Source organism: Macaca thibetana, chromosome X, assembly GCF_024542745.1.
Source record: "Macaca thibetana thibetana isolate TM-01 chromosome X, ASM2454274v1, whole genome shotgun sequence".
NCBI lineage: Eukaryota > Metazoa > Chordata > Mammalia > Primates > Cercopithecidae > Macaca > Macaca thibetana.
The window spans coordinates 7,265,678-7,289,221 of record NC_065598.1 but is presented as its reverse complement, the minus strand read 5'-3'; the positions used below and the strand labels follow the sequence as shown (position 1 = coordinate 7,289,221).

Below are 23,544 nucleotides of genomic sequence, written 5' to 3'. Positions count from 1 at the left end.
TTTCCTACAGATCAGTCTAATTTGTCTATAATAAATTTTAGTTTTATATATGTTTGTATTTCATAAAAAGAGAAAACTGAAATACATAAGACCAGAAAATTAGTCTTTAAATCAATGAGCAAGACAGTCAAAACTCTATAAAATATGACAAAAAGGCAGAAAAAAAGAAAATTTAAAAATTAGACATGACAAATTGAATAGGACAGAGAAAAGGTATTAAACGATTTTAAGGCAACACTATTTACAAATCCCTAAGACAAACTGGAAAATTTTAGAGAAATATCATTAGAAAATATAAATTATCAAAATTAAATGAAGAATTAAAGTTAGAAATGTGTATAAATCAACAAAGGAAAAAATGGAAAGGCAAAACAAAAAAAAAGGAAATGATATTCGAGACTCTGGGGTCACACAGATTTGCTAATGAGTGTATTCTAGCTTAAATAAAAATTCAGTCTGTCTTATGCCTTGCCTGTGCACACACTCATACACAATGGGAACCCATTGTATTATCAGACACTTGATCTGATGAATACAGAGGGGAAAGGCATAGTACATTTCGGTGCATTTAACTCTTGCACACTTGCTTTTAACTCTTTTCCAGAAAGCTAAAATGTAGAACAGATACAAAGGGAGCTGTTCTAGATGGAAAGGAGAATTGTGGGTGGGAGAGAAGGCGAGACAGCAAGTGGAACATCACCTGCTGTTCTCAGTCGTTTGGCAGAACCTCAACCCTCATTAAATCCACTTCATTGCCTCTTCCACACCTGCACCTGAACAGCCATATATAGCTGGAGAAAACTCACAGCCTAGCAGACTGGTCTCTTTAAAGACAGGATCATTATCCTCAAGGGGGCTTTCCTGAGTTTATTTACTTGTTTAAATAACCAGAGCATTCAGTCATCAAAATTGATTTCATGCTAAAATCACCTAGGTAGTTTTAAAACCTACTGATGCTGGGGTCTCAATCCCCAAAATATTGTTATGAAATTGGTCGTGGGTGTGACCTGGGCATGCAGATTTTTAGAATAGTCTTGATTCATTCCAGTGTGTAAATTTGAGAAAAGCTGGCTTTGAAATCACTTGGAGATCTTAATAAAGTGCAGATTCTGGTTTGTTTGTTGTGGGGCGATTCTTCATTTCTAACAAGATCCCAAGTCACGTTGATGCTGCTGGTCTATAGACCACATTCTGAATAGCACAGACCTAGAGTCTTATTTCTCACCTGTTTCTGTGTCCTCAGAAATGTCCAATAGTGCAATACCTTCTTTCTCCTGTCCTCACTTTCCATGCATGACCTTGCTTCCCATTTTACTAGGAAAATCCAAACCATCAGTAGGGAGATTACACAAGCTCTGACCTCAACTCTACCCACCTACATGCCATCATGCCCACACATTCTTCCCTTCACTCTTGTGATTTCAAACCATCTTTGTTCCTGTCTATTGAAAGCACCCCACATTCACACCAGAGTGGACCTCTCTATCCCTTTGACAAGTCTTCCTCTCTGTCATTATCAGCTCGTCACCAAGGACTAGATCACTACATTCAGAAGCAGGCCAGACAGAACTCTACAATACTAACAGGAAGAAAGGAAGGCAGGCAGGAAGAGAGGGAGGAAGGCAGAGAGGAAGGGGGCAGGAGGGGAGGAGGGAGGGAGGGGGGGAGGTAGGGAGGGAGAGATGGAGGGATGGAGGAAGGAGGGGAGGGGAGGGGAGGAAAGGGAAGGGAAGGGAAGGGATGGTCTCTTTCTTATCCCAATTTCTTCTTCTAAACCAGGTTTTCTTCACAACTGACCAGTGAACATGCTGTTTTTCTCAATCACCAATGATCTTCACATTGCCGCATGCAACCTCAAACCTCAGCTGACTGAACCTACAGCCTCATTTATTTGACAGAGTCATCATCACTCTTCTTACCTTAGGAAACTTTCTTGGTGTGGATGCCTCACACTCCTGGTCTTTTCCTTCTACCTCCCCTGGTGTTTCTTCCTAGCCTCCTTTATTGATTTATCCTTATCTACACAACCTTTAAACATGATTGTGGTACAGCCTTACCGTTTGAATGTTTCAATTTTCATATCTATATGCACTCCCATCCTGGTCTTATGTAGACTAATTACTTGAAATCCTATTTGTCTGCTGATAACAAAATTTTTATCTCCAATTTATACTTCTCATCTGAACTCTAATTTTGTGCATCCAACTCTTCCTTAATAGTTCTACACAGATGCTAATATTCGCCTCAATCTAACATGTCAAAACCAGAAGTCATCACCACAACCAAAAATTAAAACAAAACAAAACAAAAATGGAAAAAGAAGAAAGTAAAAAATCCCTTCTTCCCTTGCAGTGTTTTCCATGTTAATTATTGTCAATTACTCAACTAAAGACTCAGGTATTATTTTTGAGCTCCTTCTGTCCTTCCCAACCTACATCTGATCTTTCAGGAAATCTTATACAGTCTGTCTTCCAAGTACAAGCAGAATCTGACCACTTCTTCCCACTTTCTCTCCTACCTTCTCTAAACCATTTCCATTGTACCCTGGAGGCATAGCATTCACATTTTAACTGGATTCCTGATTCCAATGTTTTCCCTTGTAGACTACTATTAACACATAGGCAGAGAGACACTGTTCTATGATAGAATGGATCATGCCAGCTTCGGCTCCAGCTTTCCAGGAATTCCCCATTTCCCTGGCAGTAAACATCAATGTCCTTAGAAAGATCTGCAAGGCCCCACATGACTTCCCTCCCACCACTTTATTACTCTTTCTCCCTTTATCATTCTAATCCGGCCAAAATAAGCTTCTTGCTGATCCTTGAACACTCCAATTGCCCTTCCAAGGCATGGGCAATACCTGCTTCCACTTCCTCTTCCCAGAATACTCTTCCCCCAGGCAACCAAATGGCTGGCTGTTTCACCATCATCAAGGTTGTGTGAAAAATGAACTTTTCAATGGCTCAGTCAAGTAGGCAGTAATACCCTTCCCCAAGTATTTCTCAATACTTGGAATTTACATTAAGAAAACAAAAAGTTAATGACAATATCAGGTACTTTTTTAAAAAATGGAGAGATCCATTTTATGAGTTATTACAATGAACTTTTTTAAAGTAGTGCTTCCCAAACTGAATTTTGCATGTAAAAACACCCGGGGATCTTGTTAAAAATGCAGATTCATATTCAGTAGGCCTGGAGAGTCGGCTGAGGATTTTTGTTCCTAACAGGTGCCCAGGTGATATCCATGATGCAGCTGGTCTTTTTGCCACAATTTGAGTAGAGGGTCCTCAGAGGATTTTTAAGAACTTTTAGTAATATACAGAAATACCAAAAGTAAAAAGAAGAAAAAGAAATCATCTGTGTTTTACCTACTCATAAATTGTTATATGTCTTGGTCAGTACAGGCTGCTATAACAAGTCACAGACAGAGTGGCTTAAATAATGAATTATTTTTCCTCACAATTCTGGAGATTGGGAAGTCCAAGACAGAGATGCCGGCACACTTAGGGTCTGATGAAAAGAACCCACTTCCTGGTTTGTAGATGGATGTCTTCTCTATTTATCCTTACATGTTGGAAAGAAGGAAAAGAAGAAGGAAGCTATTTTGTGTCTCTTATAAGGGCACTAATCCCATCCTGGGGGCAGCACCCTTATGATCTCATCACCTCCCAAAGGCCCCACCTCCAAATATCAGCCACTGGGGGTTAGAGACTTACGTATGATTTTATGGGGATATAAAATATGGTTTATAACAAATTATAGCATGTTTAGTATCACTGGGTTTTCTTCATCTATAGAGATTGCACATTCCTTTAGTGCATTTATTCATTAAAATAAGTGTCAAGGATATACCATGCAACACACAAGTAGTGTATTGGATGCTGAGCATACAAAAATAAGGAGAGGATTGGCACAGTAGCTTATGCCTGTAATCCCAGAGCTTTGGGAGGCTGAGGCAGGAGGATCACTTAAGGCCCAGAGTGTGAGATCAGCATAGGAAACATGGTGAGACCCTCATCTCTACAAAAATTTTAAAATATTAGCTGGGTGTGGTGGCATGCACCTGTAGTTCCAGCTACTTGGGAGGGTGAGGTGGGAGGATTGCTTGAATCCAAGAGTTCAAGGCTGCACTGAACTATAATCATACTACCGCACTCCAGCCTGGGTGACAGAGAAACACCTTGTCTCTAAAACATAAAAAAATAAGACAAGTGAAGACTCGGCCCTTCTGGTCAGAGATTTCACAGAAATATTGGACTGTCTGTCTTTTCTTTCCTTTCATCTTTTCTGAAGACAGACAGGTAACAATTCAGCATTTGAGGACAGACAGAAGGTAACAATTCAGCATTCAGTGATAAGGTGAAGAGAAGCCAAAATTCCATGTAAACATGTGGACACTGTTTAGAAAATACTGCAACTTAGCATTCCCTTCTGGACACTAACAATCAGAAGTTTAAAAATAGCTCACGATTAACTCAAAGAACTTTGCATATACTTCCTCTGTAAAATTCAGGAACAATTTCTATTACTGATATTTCATCTGAATAATATGTAATTATACAGTGTAGACAAATTAAGTGTGAGATATAAAGGTATTTCAAGAGAAGTACTTCAGAAAGATCATTCTGAGTGAACAAATACACATCTTATAATATTTTGTTTGATTTCCTTTCTAGCAACAATTTTATTCTGCTGAGAGACACAGTTACTGTAAAACTATCTCATTATATTTGTACATAAAGTTGCATGTTTTGCAAATTGATAATGAGCTAATTCACTTCTGTGGTTCATAAAAATGTAGTATTTCAACAATAGTTTGAATTGTTGTAGGTTAGTTTTTGATATTTGTTTTGGGACGCTGCATTCAGTTGCTCCTGGCAGATTTTACATGCAGAAGAGGAAGAATGACTTACACTTACACTGCACCTCTGCTGGTCATTCCTCCACTGACTTACTCACAACGTGTTCATTGCCTGCACTTCTGCTGGAAGCCAGCTAGTGTGCTAGTCCAGCCCAAAGGATGTAAAGAGGAATAAGACACGGTCTCTACCTTTGAACATCTTGGTTCAGAAAGAATGTCATGTGAATAAATAAGTATTCTTTCTCAGGAGAAAGGAGAAAGAGTGGAAATAAAGTATTGTGGGCAGAGGAAGGTAATAGGGAAATTGACTGCCTCATCTGAAAGGAACCTTAGTTTTAATTGGTCTTGAAGAATTAAAAACTTAAAACAACCTTATTCCAAGTTTTTTATTCTACTGGGGGCAGGTGAAGGAATTTGATATTAAAAGGTGCAGAGCATTAAAAAAATTGGGGGCAGTTTCATCTTGGCCAAGGTGAAGGAAACAGGAGAAGATGGTTGAATGAAATCTGAGAAAGAATAGGCCAGATTTTGACAGACTTTTCTCCACAGAGGAGAAGTTTAGCTAGAAAGAAAGGACACAGCTTTGCCCAATGATACCAAAACTTAGAGGATGAAAAATATTTAAAGATTATGCAAATTAAACTGACATTTGCATGTAACAATGCATGTATTTCTTTAGCAATATAGGGGAAAAAATCTCAGGGCATTCTCAACCTTTAATTTTGTAAAAATGTTTAATTTCAATATAACTGAAGTTTTATATATATTTATATATATATATGTAATTTATTTATGTATGCATATTGTAATGAAATTGTCCTTATTGGGCTACAATAAAAACCAGTAGTTCTTTCCATCACTCTTCTCCATTTCTGGCATTGCAAATACATGCATTTTTAACTATTTTAGTTGTTTTCTGAAGATATTTACTTCCTTTTTTTAAATAGCAAGCTTATGTTTTTGTTTGTTTGTTTGTTTTTTGGATTTAGATATTATCCACCTATTACTTATTGATTTATCTCTTTTATCACTTCCACTACCATTTTACTTCTTTCACTTCCTCTCCACCTATAATGAACACAGGAATTGGCTAAATCAAGTATACTTTGTTTATGTTATTAACACTGTATTTCAGTTATTCACAGTCAAACCATATGATGAACAATGATTGTATTCCCTTCTAATACATCTCTTTGGTTTTCCTTGGAGTTAGTAATTGCCTTTTGTTTACTTGTCTAGTTTTTATGTAACTTTTCTTGAATTGTCTCTGACTCTCCCACAGAAATATATGCCTGTTTTCAAAATAACCAGAAACATCTGTATGTTCTTGAACCACTGAACTCATTCCCTCTGGACATGCTGCATAGCTTTGATATTGGAATTTCTTATCTCCATTGCTCCTGTAATTTATTTAGTTTCTCTCTTGTGTTGCCACTACTACTTCTTTACTCTCAGTCCTTTTCTGTTTTGGTAAATCACTCCCTTTAGTAATTTCCTCAGAAAAGATGATACATTTTTCAGACTTGAAATATGTGAGGATATTTGTATTGTATGCTCACATTTGATTGGTGACTTTACCTGGCATTGTATAATGTTCTAGGTGGAGAATAACTTTCACATAGTTTTTTGAAGGAATTGCTTTATTGGCTCCCACCCTCAAGCATTTTATTGCAAAATTCCATATCAACATTATTGATTTTTTTTCAAAGTAAACGTTCTTAACCTTGCAAGTCTGAATTAGGTTAAATTCTTTATACACAATCATTAGTTGGTTTTTTTTCCTCTTGTTCACCAACTGCTGACAGCCAGAATTCCTCTCTCAAGAAATTGACCAACCCAAAGTAAAAAAAAAAAAATCAGATGCTGAGAGTGATGGTCACCCAGTGAAATAGCAAGGTCTCTAGTGAGTTATTGTACTGTAAAGGTCACCGTTAGAAAACAAGAGCTACCAATTGACATTTTAGTGTCACTCTCAACATGGATTGAGCAGTCCAGAAAGACCAAATAGTTGACATAGGTTTTAACATGATATATAGACTAAGGCAAACAAAAAAGAGATTAAAAAAAGAGACTCAGAGGAAAGAGAAAAGCTATCCTTAAAGGAGTATATCTCTACTATTTCTTCTTTTTTTCTTCTGATGTTAGATGCTTAGTGCATTAATTTTGAGCCTTCCATCTTTACAAATAAATATGACAAAGATAGTGAATGTTATGGCATAAAATATTAAAGTATAAAATATATGTTTAGGGACAAAGGTAAGGAACGTCTTCTAAAATAAAATCAGCATAGAGCTTAGACATATTGGACTATTGAATGAGCCTCACTCTGAAATCTTGCCCAGTGTCAAATGCTACTAATAATTTCACACAGCCAAAGCAAAGTCTGGGACCATCCACACTCCTACTTGAATCCTTTCTTCTTTCATTAGGACACGCTCTGACCCTGGGTTCCAACTATGAGTTCTCTAAGCAGTGCTTGTGGGAGCACCCCTTATGCAGAAGGGAGATGCTTCTTTCATGAGACATTTCCAAGTAGACTCAATTACACAGCTTATGTAACATTTTTCAGAAATCCATATCCCTAAGTCTATAAACAATACTAACCAGACCAGTTACAACAGTCTGCTAAAAGTGGATAGTAAAAACTTTGTAATGGTATCTCCCACTAGGAGATAAAATTAGAGTGTTTTCCAAGAGGTCTGACATTTGCAAGCTTACAGGTAAATTGCCCAAGTCATCTTTCTTTCTTTTCCTTGGCGTCCCCAGTAAACAAGAAAAAGAATTCCTAAACTGCTGTTAGCCCTTTTTTTACCAAAGGTTTTAAGATTTTGGCACTAAGGTATTTTTTTCTCTAAACTATATTTTATTTTTTAAAAAAATTAAACAAAAACATAAAGTATGAGGAGATATTTTGAGTGTTCATGTAATTTTAGGAAGTTAGGTGAACTAATATCAACAGTTAAGATATGCACACAAGAAAACAGTAATAAAGGTGTGCTGTGAACTGCTTAGCAAGAAATAGGCACTTCTCTAATAGAAAAAATATTTAGAGACTGAGTGGTAGTTCTGAATGAATCCTGTGCCTTTGTTTATCATTATTGTTGAAAAGTCTGGAGATACGGTTCATATTGCCTTTAAATTTCTTCACATTGGTAATAGCATGATTTCTGACTTAGGGTAAGTGTTTTCACTTTAATAATTGTTGCAATTTATTTTGAACTATTACCCTATTCTTAGACAATATTCCCAAAATAGTCCTCATATGTTTCAGATTGTTATACCTGCAGAGAGTTATTTTGTGGCTAAACCAGATGAACCCCCCTGTAATAGTTGTATGCATTGGGAAAAGGTATTCTCAACAAATAGAAACTTTCCCTGCAGTTAAATTGAGTATGGGGCCAAGGAATCACTACCCTTCTGACTGAGGAAATGTATAAATCAATGGTACTCTCTAAATAATATATGAGAGTGGATACTCAATCTGTTTCACATTGAGTTTGCAGGGGAGTAGGTTTGGGTTAGGCAGAGTAGAGATTAATGAGACCATGTGTATTTCCTGCTCTGTGGGTAAATAGCTCAATATTCACCAGGGAAGTCAGTGAAAGAAAGCAGTGGACCCTGCGTGTAAGTGTTAGATATTTTGAAACCATGCTCAATGGAAATTAATTAAGTACTCCAATGTCCATGATTAAATAAGTCTTTTGGGGGAAACTAGAAAACTCACTGAAAAGGAAATGGAAGAAAAATGAAATGAATTCTAAGCAGCAATGACACAGAAACAACTGTAGACTATGTTGTGACCAGGGCTTGTGCCAGGTGTGGCCAACATGTCTCTGTATCCTTTATATATAATAGTTCTCACTTGCTTGTGTCATTCAATCAGTATTTGTCAGGGCTTGTACCTATAAAGAATGATACTTGAGTCCTCAAATAGGAGAGTAAATTAGTCAAGAGAAAGTCCAAGGCTGGTGGGACTGGGGTCTTGGAAGCGAGAACAATGAGGAGAACTAACTGGAGAGATGGTAGAATTATGGGAATATGATGGTGAGCAGCGGCAAAGCCATCCCTGTCTTTATTGCGATGGCAGTCATATGGGGGGAAACAGACATATTTTCAAAAGCTACTACAACGTAGTATGATGAGTGTCTGAAGACGTAAGTACATGTGAGTTTACCTGAAAGATCCCTGATATGGTTTGGCTCTGTATTCTTGCCCAAATATCATATTAAATTGTAATTCCCAATGTGGGGAAGGGGGCCTGGTGGAAGATGATTGGATCTTGAGAGTGGATTTCCCCTTGCTGTTCTTATGATAGTGATGAGTTCTTGTAAGATCTGGTTGTTTAAAACTGTGTAGCACTTCTGCCTTTGCTCTATCTCTCTCTGTCTCCTCCTCTGCCATGGTAAGACATGCTTGCTTCCCTTCGCCCTTCTCCATGGTTGTAAGTTTTATGAGGGCTCCCAGCCATGCTTCCTTTACAGCCTGTGGAATTGTGTGTCAACTAAACCTTTTTTCTTCATAAATAACCAAGTCTCAGGTAGTTCTTCATAGCAGTGTGAGAATGGACTAATACAGTTCCTAAATCAATTACAGGTGGAAGTCAAACTTCATGAAGAAAGTAGTATCTATCAGAAACCAGGAATCTGAAAGGGAGCAGATGAAATGTGGCAGAAATTTTTTTTTTAAAAAAAAGCTTCTATCTTGGAAAAGATGTGTTTCCTTGAAATAGGAGTTGACATTATGTATGTGATAATCCAGAGAGGAGAATAGGGAGAAAATGGATGAATATACAATAGCAGAACATCCAGACAAAAGAAGAGCACATTCAAAGGCCTTTGCCCTTTAGAGTAAAGACTAGCTTTAATTAAATATGACACTTGGGGTCTCTATAAAATAGACCCTGCAAGACTGTCAGCATCATCTTTTATCACCCACTGCAGCAGACTGAATGTTTATGTCACCAAAATTCCTTTCTTGAAATCCTAACCTCTGGCTGGGTGCAGTGGCTCATGTCTGTAATCCCAACACTTTGGGAGGCCAAGGTGGGTGGATCGCTTGAGCTCTGGAGTTCAAGACCAGCCTGGGCAACATGGTGAAACTCTGCCTCTACTACAAATACAAAAATTACCCAGGCGAGGTGGCGCATGCCTGCAGTCCCAGCTACTTGGGGGGCTGAGGCAGGAAGATCACTTGAGCATGGGAGGTCAAGGCTGCAGTGAGCCATGATCTTGGTACTGCCCTCCAAGCTGGGCAACCGAGAAACCCTGTCTCAAAGAAACAACAACAGCAACAAAAAAACAATAAAGACAAGAAAAAGAAAATCCTAACTCCACCAGATGGTATTAGGAGTTGGGGGCTTTGAGAGGTGATTAGGTCATGATGGTAAAGCCTTCATTAATTAGATTAGTGCCCTTATAAAAGGGATCCCAGAGAACTCCCTTGCCCCTTCCACCTTGTGAGGGCATAGCAAGAAGGCGCCATCTCTGTGAACCAGGAAGTTCGTTCAGCAGACACAGAATCTGCCATGCCTTGATCTTGGAGTTCCAGCCTCCAAAACTGTGAGCAATAAATGTCTGCTGTTTATAAGCCACCCAGTTTATGATATTTCATTATAGCAGCCATAACTGACTAATATACTACCTTGCCACCTGGGCATTCAAAGCCATACAGCTACTCTTGACTTTATTTCAGATCAGATAGCAACAGCTTAACAGCTGGTTGGATATGGGCAGTAGGGTAGAGAATTCAGTGGAATTATCAAATGGTAATGGAAGATTGTAAATTGCTACAAGCATTTCGAGGGACAACTCACCTTATGGTCTGCTAAGTGCCTTACAATTATTTTTTCCAGGTATTGTTGTCTCCATCCTACATAAGATGGAACCACAGCTCAGAAAGGTATGGTGATCAACTTGAAGACACATGTCAGAGCTTGGTTTAGAACTCACATTTGCCTAGTTTCGATGCCCTTCTTCCTTCCATTCTATCTAACTCTCAGCAAAGCCAAGATACAAACATAAATTATGCAATGTTATGGTGCTCATTTTGCTTATGTAAAAATGAGATCTTTTTATTATGCAAAGACAAGACACCAGAAACTCATATCCATGATAGAAATGGCTATTTAATATGAACATTGTTTGTATTCATCTAAGAAATGACATTGTGATGGGAAAATGGATTTAGTCATGGTATTTTGATTCCATCATAATAATGCTTTATGTTTTTAAATGTGTTTGTATTTGTGATGGATCGGGACTCAAGTAACCTGTGAGGAAGTTTAGACCAACAATTGGCTTCATATATGTTCCAAATGGGTTTATTTTCTATCCACTTCTAAATCCATATTGGATAAGAAAAACACAAATTCTAAAAAATGAAACTCAATTGGTTAGTTCTCCCAATATAAAGACCGTGATAAATGTATTTGTACTTTTGTAGGATTTACTTCTTCATCTAGGTAAATTAATAAGACCAAATCAAAAGATGTACAAAAAAATGGCACAAAGGAGAAGCCCAGTGAAAACACAGTTGGAAACACAAGAAGAGAATGAATTTAGCCACAAGTTGTCAATTTCTACAGGTAGAATCTGATTAGTCAGTGAAAATGAAATGCCAAATTAAAAATAATTAACACACTTTACATGAACCGGGACAACAAATTAACCACACCACACATCACATACAACTCAGATTAAATACGTTGTGTCCGTAGACTGGGGAAAGAGTCTAAAAAAAATATAACAAAGTAACAAAGTTTATAATAGTGTTATCTCCAAACCACAAAAGGTTAACTCTAAGAATTTTTATTTTGATAGTAAAGTCCACTAGAAAGGCACATTATTAGATTCAATTTTTATGTCACAATCTTTGAAGTTGTGTCTTAAGATATAATATATTATTCAAAATTGTTTTCAATATATTCATTTCTTTTTTCTCTTATTGAATAAGCATATTTGTCTACTGTAAGAAATTGGAAAATAATTTGTTTATATAGAGAGTCAATAGCGAGGCAATATTAGATTCACAAACAATAAAAAAACCAATAAAGCAATTATAGAACATCATCTTCATGTTAATTATCTTTAAACATTATAGATGACACAACAATGTGAGTATTGTAGCAGTATCATTACTGCACTGAATAAATTAAAAGTAGAAATGTATGTTAGCTATCATTTTAACATTCATACTTGCTGGTAAATCCACCTGAAAGATATTCACCTTCAGCTTAATTATATATTTATGTGGATTCAAAATTCTTATGAGCGTTAATGTGAACTTTGACACTTTAATAAATGAAAAAGTAGGATGTTAGGATGAGATATTGGATGATATATTCAATTTATTCCTAAAATATATAATACTGCTTGCTGTGACTCTTTCAACTGGAGTAATTGGTTGCAATTAAAATAATGAGATATTCCAAACAGTGATATATGCATTACAAATGTAGAGTGATAAGTAATTTGTAATTCCTGTATCATTTTTATGCTGATACATTTCTTTCTAATTATAATAATCTTTTGAGCTAATAGGAGTATGTTTTGTCATATGGATTATATTCTGGGATAATTACCTTTTTGTGATAGCTTAACTTGAAAAGCTTTTGACTATACCTAAAATATAGTATAAGTATGTATTTTGGAAACAGAACTTTGGGAAACTGTTCAGAAGTATCTACAAGCTGAATACATGCATGCTCTATGACCCAGTATTTTCATTCCTAGGTAAATATCCAACGTAAGTGGGTACTTGTGTTTACCAAAGACATGTGCAAGAATGGTTATAGTGTCATTGTGTAGTAATTTTAGCTATATACTTTTAAGCTTTGGCCATCTGACCTGCTTGAGTGTGAAGGCAACAATGATGATTTGAAAATTGGATATGGGCACTTAATGGCAGAATTAATATTTAATTATCGTCTGTGATTTAAAACAAGTTAGTTCATATCCTGAATAATATGATAGTTAATACTAGTCCAACATTTACTGACTGCTGTGTGGAAGAATAAATTGATTGCTTCTGTGAATATTTACTCTCAGCACTTGATGTGTATTAACTCCTTTAATACTGAAATCTACTTCATGAAATACGCTCTTTTTAAAGGCCTAGAACATAAAATGTAAAAAGATGACTTATTCAAAGTCGAGTAAATAGTAAGTAATAAGTTGCATGAAAAAAATACATCAGGTAAATGTTAGGAAGACTGACTGGTAGATGGCTTCATTTTTTTTTTTTTTTTAAATTTATTTATTATTATTGTACTTTAAGTTGTAGGGTACATGTGCATAACGTGCAGGTTTGTTACATATGTATACTTGTGCCATGTTGGTGTGCTGCACCCATCAACTCATCATTTACATCAGGTATAACTCCCAATGCAATCCCTCCCCCCTCCCCCCTCCCCATGATAGGCCCCTGTGTGTGATGTTCCCCTTCCTGAGTCCAAGTGATCTCATTGTTCAGTTCCCACCTATGAGTGAGAACATGTGGTGTTTGGTTTTCTGTTCTTGTGATAGTTTGCTAAGAATGATGGTTTCCAGCTGCATCCATGTCCCTACAAAGGACACAAACTCATCCTTTTTGATGGCTGCATAGTATTCCATGGTGTATATGTGCCACATTTTCTTAATCCAATCTGTCACTGATGGACATTTGGGTTGATTCCAAGTCTTTGCTATTGTGAATAGTGCTGCAATAAACATACGTGTGCATGTGTCTTTATAGCAGCATAATTCCTCAAGGATCTAGATGGCTTCATTTTGTAGTATCAGGGCTTTATTTATTTATTTATTTATTTATTTATTTTTGAGTAGATATATAAACTGCAATCTAAAAGATGAGAAGAACTCAGACATGTGAAGATACTGGGGAAGATTATTCCAGGCAGAGGGAGCAGCTTCTAAAACAGGCTGTAGGCCTGAGTGTTTAGCCTAAGTGTTTAGGCCTGAGTGTTAGCTTTGAGTGTTTAAGGAATGGAAACATTCAGCTAACAGAACTGAAGCAATCATGATTGAGAAGAGAGTGAGAGGCAATGAGGTTGCAGAAGGGCATAAGCCCTAGTCACATAAGAACTTCTTGGCTAGGTAAGAGTTTCACTTCCATTTTAAAGTATGTTTGGAAGTGCCGGAGAGTTTTGATCAAAGGAATAATATTTTATAACCCAAAGTATGGCGGTTTTCAGCTAATGGTGGCTGGAAGACCACTTAAGAAATTCTTGCAAGAATGAAGATGCGAGATGATGACTGCATGGAATAAGGTGACCCTAGAAGAAATGAAGAAAATTGAACAGATGTGGAATATAATGTAAAACCAGAACTGACAAGAGTTATTAATACAGCCTGTTAATGGATGTAGGATGAGGGAAAGACAGGAATCACGTGTATATACCTGGGTGCACATGCTGTTCACTGAGACACAGACACTGAAGAAAAGAGTTGGAGTTTGTGTGGGATCTAGAACCAATAGCTTTATTTTGGATGTGCTGATTTTGAGTTGCATTGTAGGCATCCAAATGTAGATATGAATTAGGCAGTTAGATTTAGGATTTAGGAATTTGGAGGAGAAGTCAGAGCAAGAGATAAGAATTTGGAGTCATCCTGATACAAACACTATACACAACCATGGGAATAGATAACATTGTCTGCAGAGACAGAAGAGCTGGAGGAAAAACAGGTGTCAGGAATGGGGCCTTGGGAGAGTTCAACATTTGGAAGAGGAGAAGATGACCAAGAAGATAAGAAACATTGACTAAGTGTATGCTATCTTTGGAGATAAGAAAATGTGTTTCCAACAGAAATCGTTTAATACGAGTATTAAAACAAAAATAACAGCTAAATAATTTAAAATGCTTTTTGAAAATTTTCCAAGATTTAACATAATAGCAATCAAAATTATAAAATTAAAATATATACAAGTATATGCTTTGTGTACTTGTTTGTGTGTGTGTCAAAGAAAGAAATCTCAGCTATCTGAAATATGTCTGAAAAAAATCTCTGTCGTGCTGCATGAGGAGTTTAACTATCCTCCTGATAGCCAGTGTAAAGAGAGATCTAACAAAAAATATGCTTATTTTCTTGTGCCAACAAAACTAGATCAAAGACAAGGTCTTTTTCAAGTAACACTACTGTAGGCTCCACACCTTTCAAGCTCATCTTTCTTTGGTTCAATCCCAAAGTGGCTACCCGATAAAGGATGGTGTTAATTTAGGTTTCCCAGGTGACCATCTCAAATGAATGCCAATGGAACCTCAACCAGTTGTCAGACCAAACAGAGCAGTTGGAACGGCATCTGCCTGGCACTCATGCCTTTGTTGAAGTACAATCAGGATCATCTAAGTTTCCTACTAACACACTACCTTGGAGTAAGAATGCTCTGTTTTCAAAAATTGTATTCATTCGTGTTCATTTGTGTAAAAGCACAGTTCTTTGGGTGCGTGCCAAAGCTACGGATTTAACAATTTAACAATTATTTTCTTCATACTTGTCCTAAATGAATAGTGCCATTCTCTCCAACTGATATATAGGACCACAGTAATTTGTGGGGAAAAGGTAGCAAAACAACATGTCTTCTGTCTATAGGACAATCACCTTCAGAGTAATGCTTACTTGCTTTGAGTACACTATGCTTCCTGGTTTAAATTTAGTCTGAGTGGTACTACACTATGGGTAACTTACAGTTTGACACTTCCATGCCTTGAGACTAAATAAAGGGATCTTGCTGGGGATGCAGTGGCCATGCCGAGCCCACAGAATTCCTTAAAAGGAAGCCTCTTTATGCTTAACCTTGATTCTTCGATGCAGACATTTTCTTGTCCCCTATTACTGAAAGTAAGGGCAGAGCCTTAAGCCTGATACTCACGTTCTTCTGTGTTGTGTTCATCAGAAAACAACCAACACTAACCTCATGTAATGCTTGGGGCTTTGTCCCTATTTTTTTTTTCCTAATAGCAGGTTTTGACTCCTATGCATCATGCTTTTCACAAAATTTGGGGTTTCAGCTTTGTTATATACTCTTAATTTTATAAAGTACAAGTTAAGATATAGTTAATGATATTTTGGAAATCTTGAAAATAAAAAACAGTAAAAGTTACTATAATGTTGTCACTTAGAGAGTCATTTGTTAACGTCTCTTACGATTCTATTTTTCCTCCTCCTTGTCATCTTCATCTTATCCTCCTTCCTCTCCCACTCTTCCTTTTCTTCTTCTTTCTCCTCCTCCTTCTCTTTCTTTGTCTCCCTTCTCATCCCTCTTTTCTTCTTATTTTTCTCCTTCTCCTCCTTCATCTTCTTCCTCCACCAGCAAGATATTTTGTTATACCAGCCTGAATGGACTAAGACAGGAAGTGATCAACTCAACCTTCATTTCCTCTCCCCTTCCTAGAGGGAGCTCTAACCCTCTAATGACATGGTTGGTTTCCCTGGCAATCAGCTCCCATCATGAGGCTGTTCAGGAGCCCACCAGGAGAACAAAAGATGCTCCTATCACCCAAAATATTCCTAGGGATTTAAGAGCTCTGTGTCAGGAACTGAGGGTGAAATACAAAATATTAGAACAAAAGATTCTCTTAGCACCTCTACCTAGAGGATTTTAGGCATTCCTGGCAAGTTCCTGTGCAAGAAACTGAGGACCAGAGACTAAACATGTATTTCTTATTATGTTATAATACCTGATATGGTTTGGCTGTGTCCCCACCCAAAACTCAACTTGAATTGTATCTCCCAGAATTCCCACATATTATTGGAGGGACCCAGACGGAGGTAATTGAATCATGGGGGCCAGTCTTTCCTGTGCTATTCTTATGATAGTGAGTAAGTCTCATGAGATTTCATGGATTTATTATGGGTTTCTGCTTTTGCATCTTACTCATTTTCTCTTGCTGCTGCCATGTAAGAAGTGCCTTTTACCTCCCACCATGATTCTGAGACCTCCCCAGCCATGTGGAACTGTAAGTCCAATTAAACCTCTTTTTCTTCCCAGTCTCGGGTATGTCTGTTATCAGCAGCATGAAAATGGACTAATACAGTAAATTAGTACCAGTAGAGTGGGGCGTTGCTGAATAGTTACCTGAAAAATGTGGAAGCGACTTTGGAACTGGGTAACAGGCAGAGGTTGGAACAGCGTCTTCAGCTTCAGTTCCATGATGAAATCATTGTCTGCCTTTACCGTTAAGTGAACAGTGTTAGAGACCAACGTAAGCTCACACCATTGTGAGGTCAACATTAGCACATGGACAGGGTGGGAAAGAGCCTTTCAGTGGCATATATCACATCGCTAATATAGATCCTCACTGAGGTTACCAAAAATGTTACTCTCTATGTGCTTCTGTAAGGTTTGAATAATTGTTACCCAATCTTGGATTACTGTTGTCACCAGGGAAAAATTGAAGAATCAAAACCATCTGACTTGAGGCAAATTCTTAAACACACCCAAGTCAGTTTCCTTAAAAAGTAATCTAGGACTTGCTTTAAAATAACTGAGTGGGGCAGGGGACGGGTCAGGTTTAGAGAGGGTAACAGGTAAAATGGAATTAGCTGACTTTTGTAGTGGTTGGAGCTGCATGATGAAAACATGGTGATCACTATAGTAGTCTCTCCACCTTTGTGCATGTCTGACAGGTTTCAAAACCCTCTCAGTTTGGAGGATGTCAGAAACCACTCCTACAGGATAGATGGACCTGAGGACTTTATGCTCAAGTGAAACAAGCCAGTCACAGAAGGACAAATGCTGCCCAATTCTACTTTTATGAAATACCGAAAATTGTTAAACTCACAGAAAGTAGAATGGTCATTGCTAGGGGATGGGGGAGGGGAAAATGGGGAATTGAGGTGCAATGGGCATGGAGTTTCAGTCATACAAGATGAGAAAGTGTATTAGGGTTCTCTAGAGCGACAGAACTAATAGGATAGATGCATATATGAAGGGAGTTTACTAAGGAGCATTGACTCACAGGATCACAAGGTGAGGCCCCATGATAGCCTGTCTGCAAGCTGAGGAGCCAGGAAGCCAGTCCAAGTCCTAAAACCTCAAAAGTAGGGAAGTCCACAGCACAGCCTTCAGTCTGTGGCCAAAGGCCGGAGATCCCCTGGCGAAACACTGGTGTAAGTCCAAGACTCCAAAAACTGAAGAACTTGGAGTCTGATGTTCGAGGAAGCTTCCAGCACAGGAGGAACATGGAGGCCAGAAGACTCAGCAAGTCGGTTTCTCCCTCCTGCTTTATTGTAGCCACGCTGGCAGCTGACTGGATGGTGCCCACCCAGAGCGAGGGTGGATCTGCCTCTCCCAGTGCACTGACTCAAATGTTAATCTCTGTTGGCAACACGCTCACAGACACACCCAGGAACAATACTTTACATCCTTCCATCCAATCAAGTTGGCAATATTAACCATCCCGGAAAGTTGTAAGGATCCACTGTAGCATAATGGGCATATAGTTCACAATACTGTACCATGCACCTCAATATTTGTTAAGAGTGTGTATGTCGTGTCGTGTGTGTTTTATCACAAGTTTAAAAATACTCCTGATTATCTTATTCCATATACTCAACACCTTAGCAAACCTTAGTACTTCACTGCCCTTTTCTGGCTACATGGCGTATCAGAGAAAGCGTGGGCTTTGGAGTCAGACAAGCTTCGGTTCAAGTACTAGGTGATCTGGAACAGGTTACTTAGCCTGGCTGGTCCTCAGGGTCATCTTTTGTAAACTCAGGATGGAATAAGACAGCCCCATCTATCTTCCAGCACCATTCTAAGGATGACTCATAGGCATTGCTCAGTCATGGCAGTGATTATTATTTTTTGATTAGCATCTAGCCCTCTCCCTGGACCATGGTAGGTGCCCAATAAATGTTTGTTGAATGAATAATTTAATTCGTTATTAATGAATTTTTATTTTATTTTACCCTGCTCCTCTCATTTTTTTAGTGCAATTACTCTTATCTAGTTTTGAGTTGTATCCAAATTCTCAATCTAGTTAAGATTCAAAATTACATATCAGCTTGCTGGGCTAGCACTTTTCCTTACTCCTCTCCCTGAAGGGTCCCCAATTCTGTTTCTATTCTGTGTGTCTTTTTTTCCCTCTTCTGTGGACATGTGTCCAGGGCCCCTTGCTGCCAAAGCCCTTCAACTAGTTATTCTCCAGCAGAACATTTTTCTGCCAGTAAAAATATTTTCTTTCAGTAATTGACTGAAAGCTGTTTTCATATAAACTTCCCTATGTGAATTGAGCCTATAATTGTCTTGCTCTTTCTTAGGACTTCTGCAGAGCTTATGCACACCTAAAGCGTGCCAATTCACACTTGGTTCTGGGTTCTATAGGAGAGTCACAGAAACATGACACCTGTCATGAATGCAAGCTAGGAAGTGGTCCCTAAAGCAGGGGATGTGTCTCGAATGCCTCTTCAGTCCTCATACAGTGTGTAATACAGTGCTGCTTCCACAGCGTTGAGCAGCAGTCCTTAAGAGGGTGGTAGAGTGTAGAATTTGATCTTTGCAGACTTGAGTTTTAATCCTGACTCTATAACCTATAAGCAGTATAAGAAAGGTACCCAAACTGTCTGTCTCATTTGTCCAGTGGGGACACTACCCATTTTACAGGGTGTGATGGTTAATTTCAGGTGTCAACGTGATTGACTGCCTTAAGGAATACATCAGGAACTGGTAAAGCATTGTTTCTGGGTGACTGACTGCCTCAAGGAATACGTCAGGAACTGGTAAAGCATTGTTTCTGGGTGACTGACTGCCTTAAGGAATACATCAGGAACTGGTAAAGCATTGTTTCTGGGTGAGCCTGCACATGTATTCCCGGGAAGATTGGCGTGGGCTGGTGGACAGAGTGGGGAAGATGCCCTCAATAGAGACAGGCCCCATCCAATTCTCTGAGGGCCCAGATAGAGGAAACAGGGCAGAGGAAAGGCACTTTCCTCCCTTACCTCTTGGAGCTGGGACTTCTCTTTTCCTGCCCTTGGACATCAGAACTTCAGGCTCTTTTATACTGAGAATTACACCATCCACTTCCATGGTTCTGAGGTTTTTGGGTGTGAACTGAGTCACACTCCTGGCATCCCAGGGGCTCCAGCTTGCAGATAGCCTGCCCTGAGACTTTTCACCCCCTAATTCCCCTAATAAATTCCCTCTCATCTATCTTTGCTGATCACCTGTTGGTGTCTCTCTAGAGCCCCGATTAATCCACAGGGGTAATGTGAGGGAGAAATGAGGACGTGCATGGGGAGCATTTCACACCCTGCCTGACACATGCCCAGGTCCAATGGGCTGCAGCTGCAGTTATTCTAGAACTTAGCATCAGTGTTCAAAACAGCAGAAGGCCTTCCCTCTGATACCCAGCCATCGCATTGAGCTTCTCCTGTCATTTTTCAATTCCAGAGTGTTTTTGAGAGCAATTCTATGTCCCTTGTATCACTGACGTGGGGCCAAAAACAATCCGTACGCATGGGGATCTGAAGCTGGGAATGACCAATAGGTTAGAAAGTTCTTAGGAGTCAGGAGCAGAGGAAGCTGCATGGTCAAGGGGAATCGACGTGAGCCTTCCTTGTGTCCTATTTCCTGTGGTCTAATGAGACAGAGACATATGTATGTAGACATCATCTCATGCTGAGCTCTTTAATATGTACAAGGTGTTTTCAAATTTTCCCACCAACTGTCTTTGACAGCTGAGAATCTGCAGATCACCTGTTGTTCATGACTGTTGTCAAGGGGATCCTCCCTTTAGGGACACAGGAAGATTTGCCTAAAATGTCAGGAAGCTTTGATATTTATTATTTTATTATAAAAGTAAACTGCACCCTTGCAGTTATATTATTTCGGGTCTTTACTCATTCCACTGCTTATTTTAAGCCTCAGCTTGTGGGTAGTTGGAGAAGGAGGGAAAATATTTAACACTCTTATTAACTAATTTAACTGTGTATATAACATGTAGAATAAAGAAAGACTTAAATGAAGATGTAATATTTATGACTGCTCCAACAAATTAAAAGATTACTTAAATTACTGATTTTTTTCTTTTTTTCTTTTTTTTTGAGATGGAGTCTTGCTCTGTCACCCAGGCTGGAGTGCAGTGGTGCAATCTTGCAATCTTGGCTCACTGCAACCTCCACCTCCAGGGCTCAAGCAATTCTCCTGCCTCAGCCTCCCAAGTAACTGAGATTACAGGCACACACCGCCATGCTCAAGCAATTCTCCTGCCTCAGCCTCCCAAGTAACTGGGATTACAGGCACACACCGCCATGCCTGGCTATTTTTTGTATTTTTAGTAGAGACGGTGTTTCACCATGTTGGGCAGGCTGGTTTCGAACTCCTGAACTCAAGTGATCTGCCCACGTCGGCCTCCCAAAGTGCTGGCATTACAGGCGTGACCCACCTCACCTGGCCTGATTTCTGATTAAACCACTTATTGTCTATAATGAATTAAAAGTTGGTGAAAGTAAATTCAGTGACATTTTTGCATTTATAATTTCAAAATCATAGTAACTTTCCAAATCTGAAAATGTCTGAAACACAAGTCTGCCAAATATCACAATAAAACATGAAACCCCAGTGAAAGAGCTAGTCAGGATGGGTTCCCAACAAATAGCACTTGAAGCTCCTACTGCCATGAAATGATGAAAGAAACACGGTTTAAGTGCCATGGATAATTTTTTCAGTGCCAAAAGAATCATCACAGACTGTTATAACATGCAGAGCTTGAATGGAAATATGGTATTAAAATAAGGTGCATGAAATTAATCCTTGAATCTAATTTTGAAACACACTGCGAAAGTGTTCCCTAATATACACCAACTCCAAAAGTGACCACTGACAAGTTTCAGTTTATTTTAGTTTTATGCTGTCATTATGGAAAAAACGATAGCGAAAGTTCACCAATTTCCCTTTGGAAAGAGATATACAACCACAGCCAATAGGCTTTCCTAAAAGACAGCAGGAGCTTTTCATGCGGACTTGTTTCCCATCCATAACATACAGATATTTATTGTTCAGGGTCAATACAGCCTTGCAAATAAACAGGCTTTGAGTTATACCAAGAATGCTCATCCTTATATGGTATTTCCATATAAGAAATACAAAAGAAATATACCACAAAATGATGGCATTCAGGACATGGGACAATGCCCTGTTTCTGTGGCCTAGGTTTCGTAGGATTCTGTAGGAGGCAGCTACAAGTTCAACATGCATAGCTCTGAAATCCCTTCCTAAGCTAATGAAGTGAAGCCCTGACCACACCAAGGAAAGGATGAAACAGAACCCATCTGTTTCTCAAATGATGCTACCATCTCTTCTAAGCCACCATTAATTTTAGCATCTTTAAAGCTATAAGATCAATGTATGTAACAAGTGAAAATGGCCTATAAAGTCAGAGCTTTACATCTCAAACCCTTATTATATGGAAATTCATATTTTCATAATCATGTAAAAGTTTAACGTGTTATTCATTGTAAGATTAAATGGCATGAATTATTCTGTAGGTGTAATTATTAATACCTGGAAATTAAATCATGATAATTTTGTACTTTATTCTTCTTACAATAATTTCCTTTCTCCTTTTGCCTGTGAACCATGCTTCAACAATCATAACACCTTACCTTCTAAAAGAAGTGATCATATATAGAATATATATTTTATATATGATATATGTATCTTTATGCATTACATATTTATATATTATTTATATCTTATATAGAAATATAAATATTTTTACATTTTTATATATATTTATAGAGAATATAAGTATTTATATAATCTATATGTGAAATAGATCTCTATATAAATGTAAACACATAGAAATAGATATATAAATATATAGAGATTATATATTTATCTATAAATAAACATATAAATTATACATATACACATTAGAAATACACAGGGCTTTTCTAAATATAGATATAGAAATACACAGGTCTTTTCTACATATATTGTAAATTCAACTATATAAAATTCTACTATATATAGAAAAGACCTGTGCATTTATATAATTATATATATAAATGTACATTACATATATACACATTAGAAATACACGTTTTTTCTATATATAGCAAGTTCTATATTATTCTCTCATTGTAAGTATTGACAACTAGGAATTGAATCGTGATAATTTTGTACTTTAATTTTCTTAAAATGATAATTTCCTTTCTCTTTTTATCTGTGAACGATGCTTCAACAATCACAACACCTTACCTTCTAAATGATCACATATAGAATATATATTTTGTATATATTTATATTTAGATATCTATTTTCACATATTTATATTTATAGATAGGTTTCATATACAGATTTGATATCTATATTTATATATTATTTATAAATATAAATATATGGTTAATATATGTTTTATATAAATATATGATATAGAATATAGTTTTATATGTAATCTATAAATATAAAAACATAAGAATAGATATATTAATATATAAATATACATAGCAGGTTCTACTATATATAGAAAAGAGTTGTCTATTTCTAATGTGTACATATATAATCTATATTTACGTATATTTATATTTATATATTTATATATAAATATATATTCCATATTTTATATCTGTATATATTTTACATGTAAATATATAAACTATATATATTTGTCTATAGTAAATATAATTGTATATTTTATTTATATAAAAAATTTACATATATTCATATATAGTAAGTTCTACTATATA

General features: G+C 37.4%; 1 protein-coding gene across 2 annotated transcripts in view; it reads left to right on the top strand.

The window, feature by feature from the left end:
* Positions 1-23,544, top strand: part of PNPLA4 (patatin like phospholipase domain containing 4) — a 235,979-nt gene that overhangs the window by 57,167 nt on the left and 155,268 nt on the right. For both annotated transcript variants that reach the window (XM_050777240.1, XM_050777242.1), the window contains exon 6: positions 10,713-10,759. In XM_050777240.1, coding sequence (XP_050633197.1) covers positions 10,713-10,759 — 47 coding nt within the window. The remainder of the gene's footprint in view (positions 1-10,712; positions 10,760-23,544) is intronic.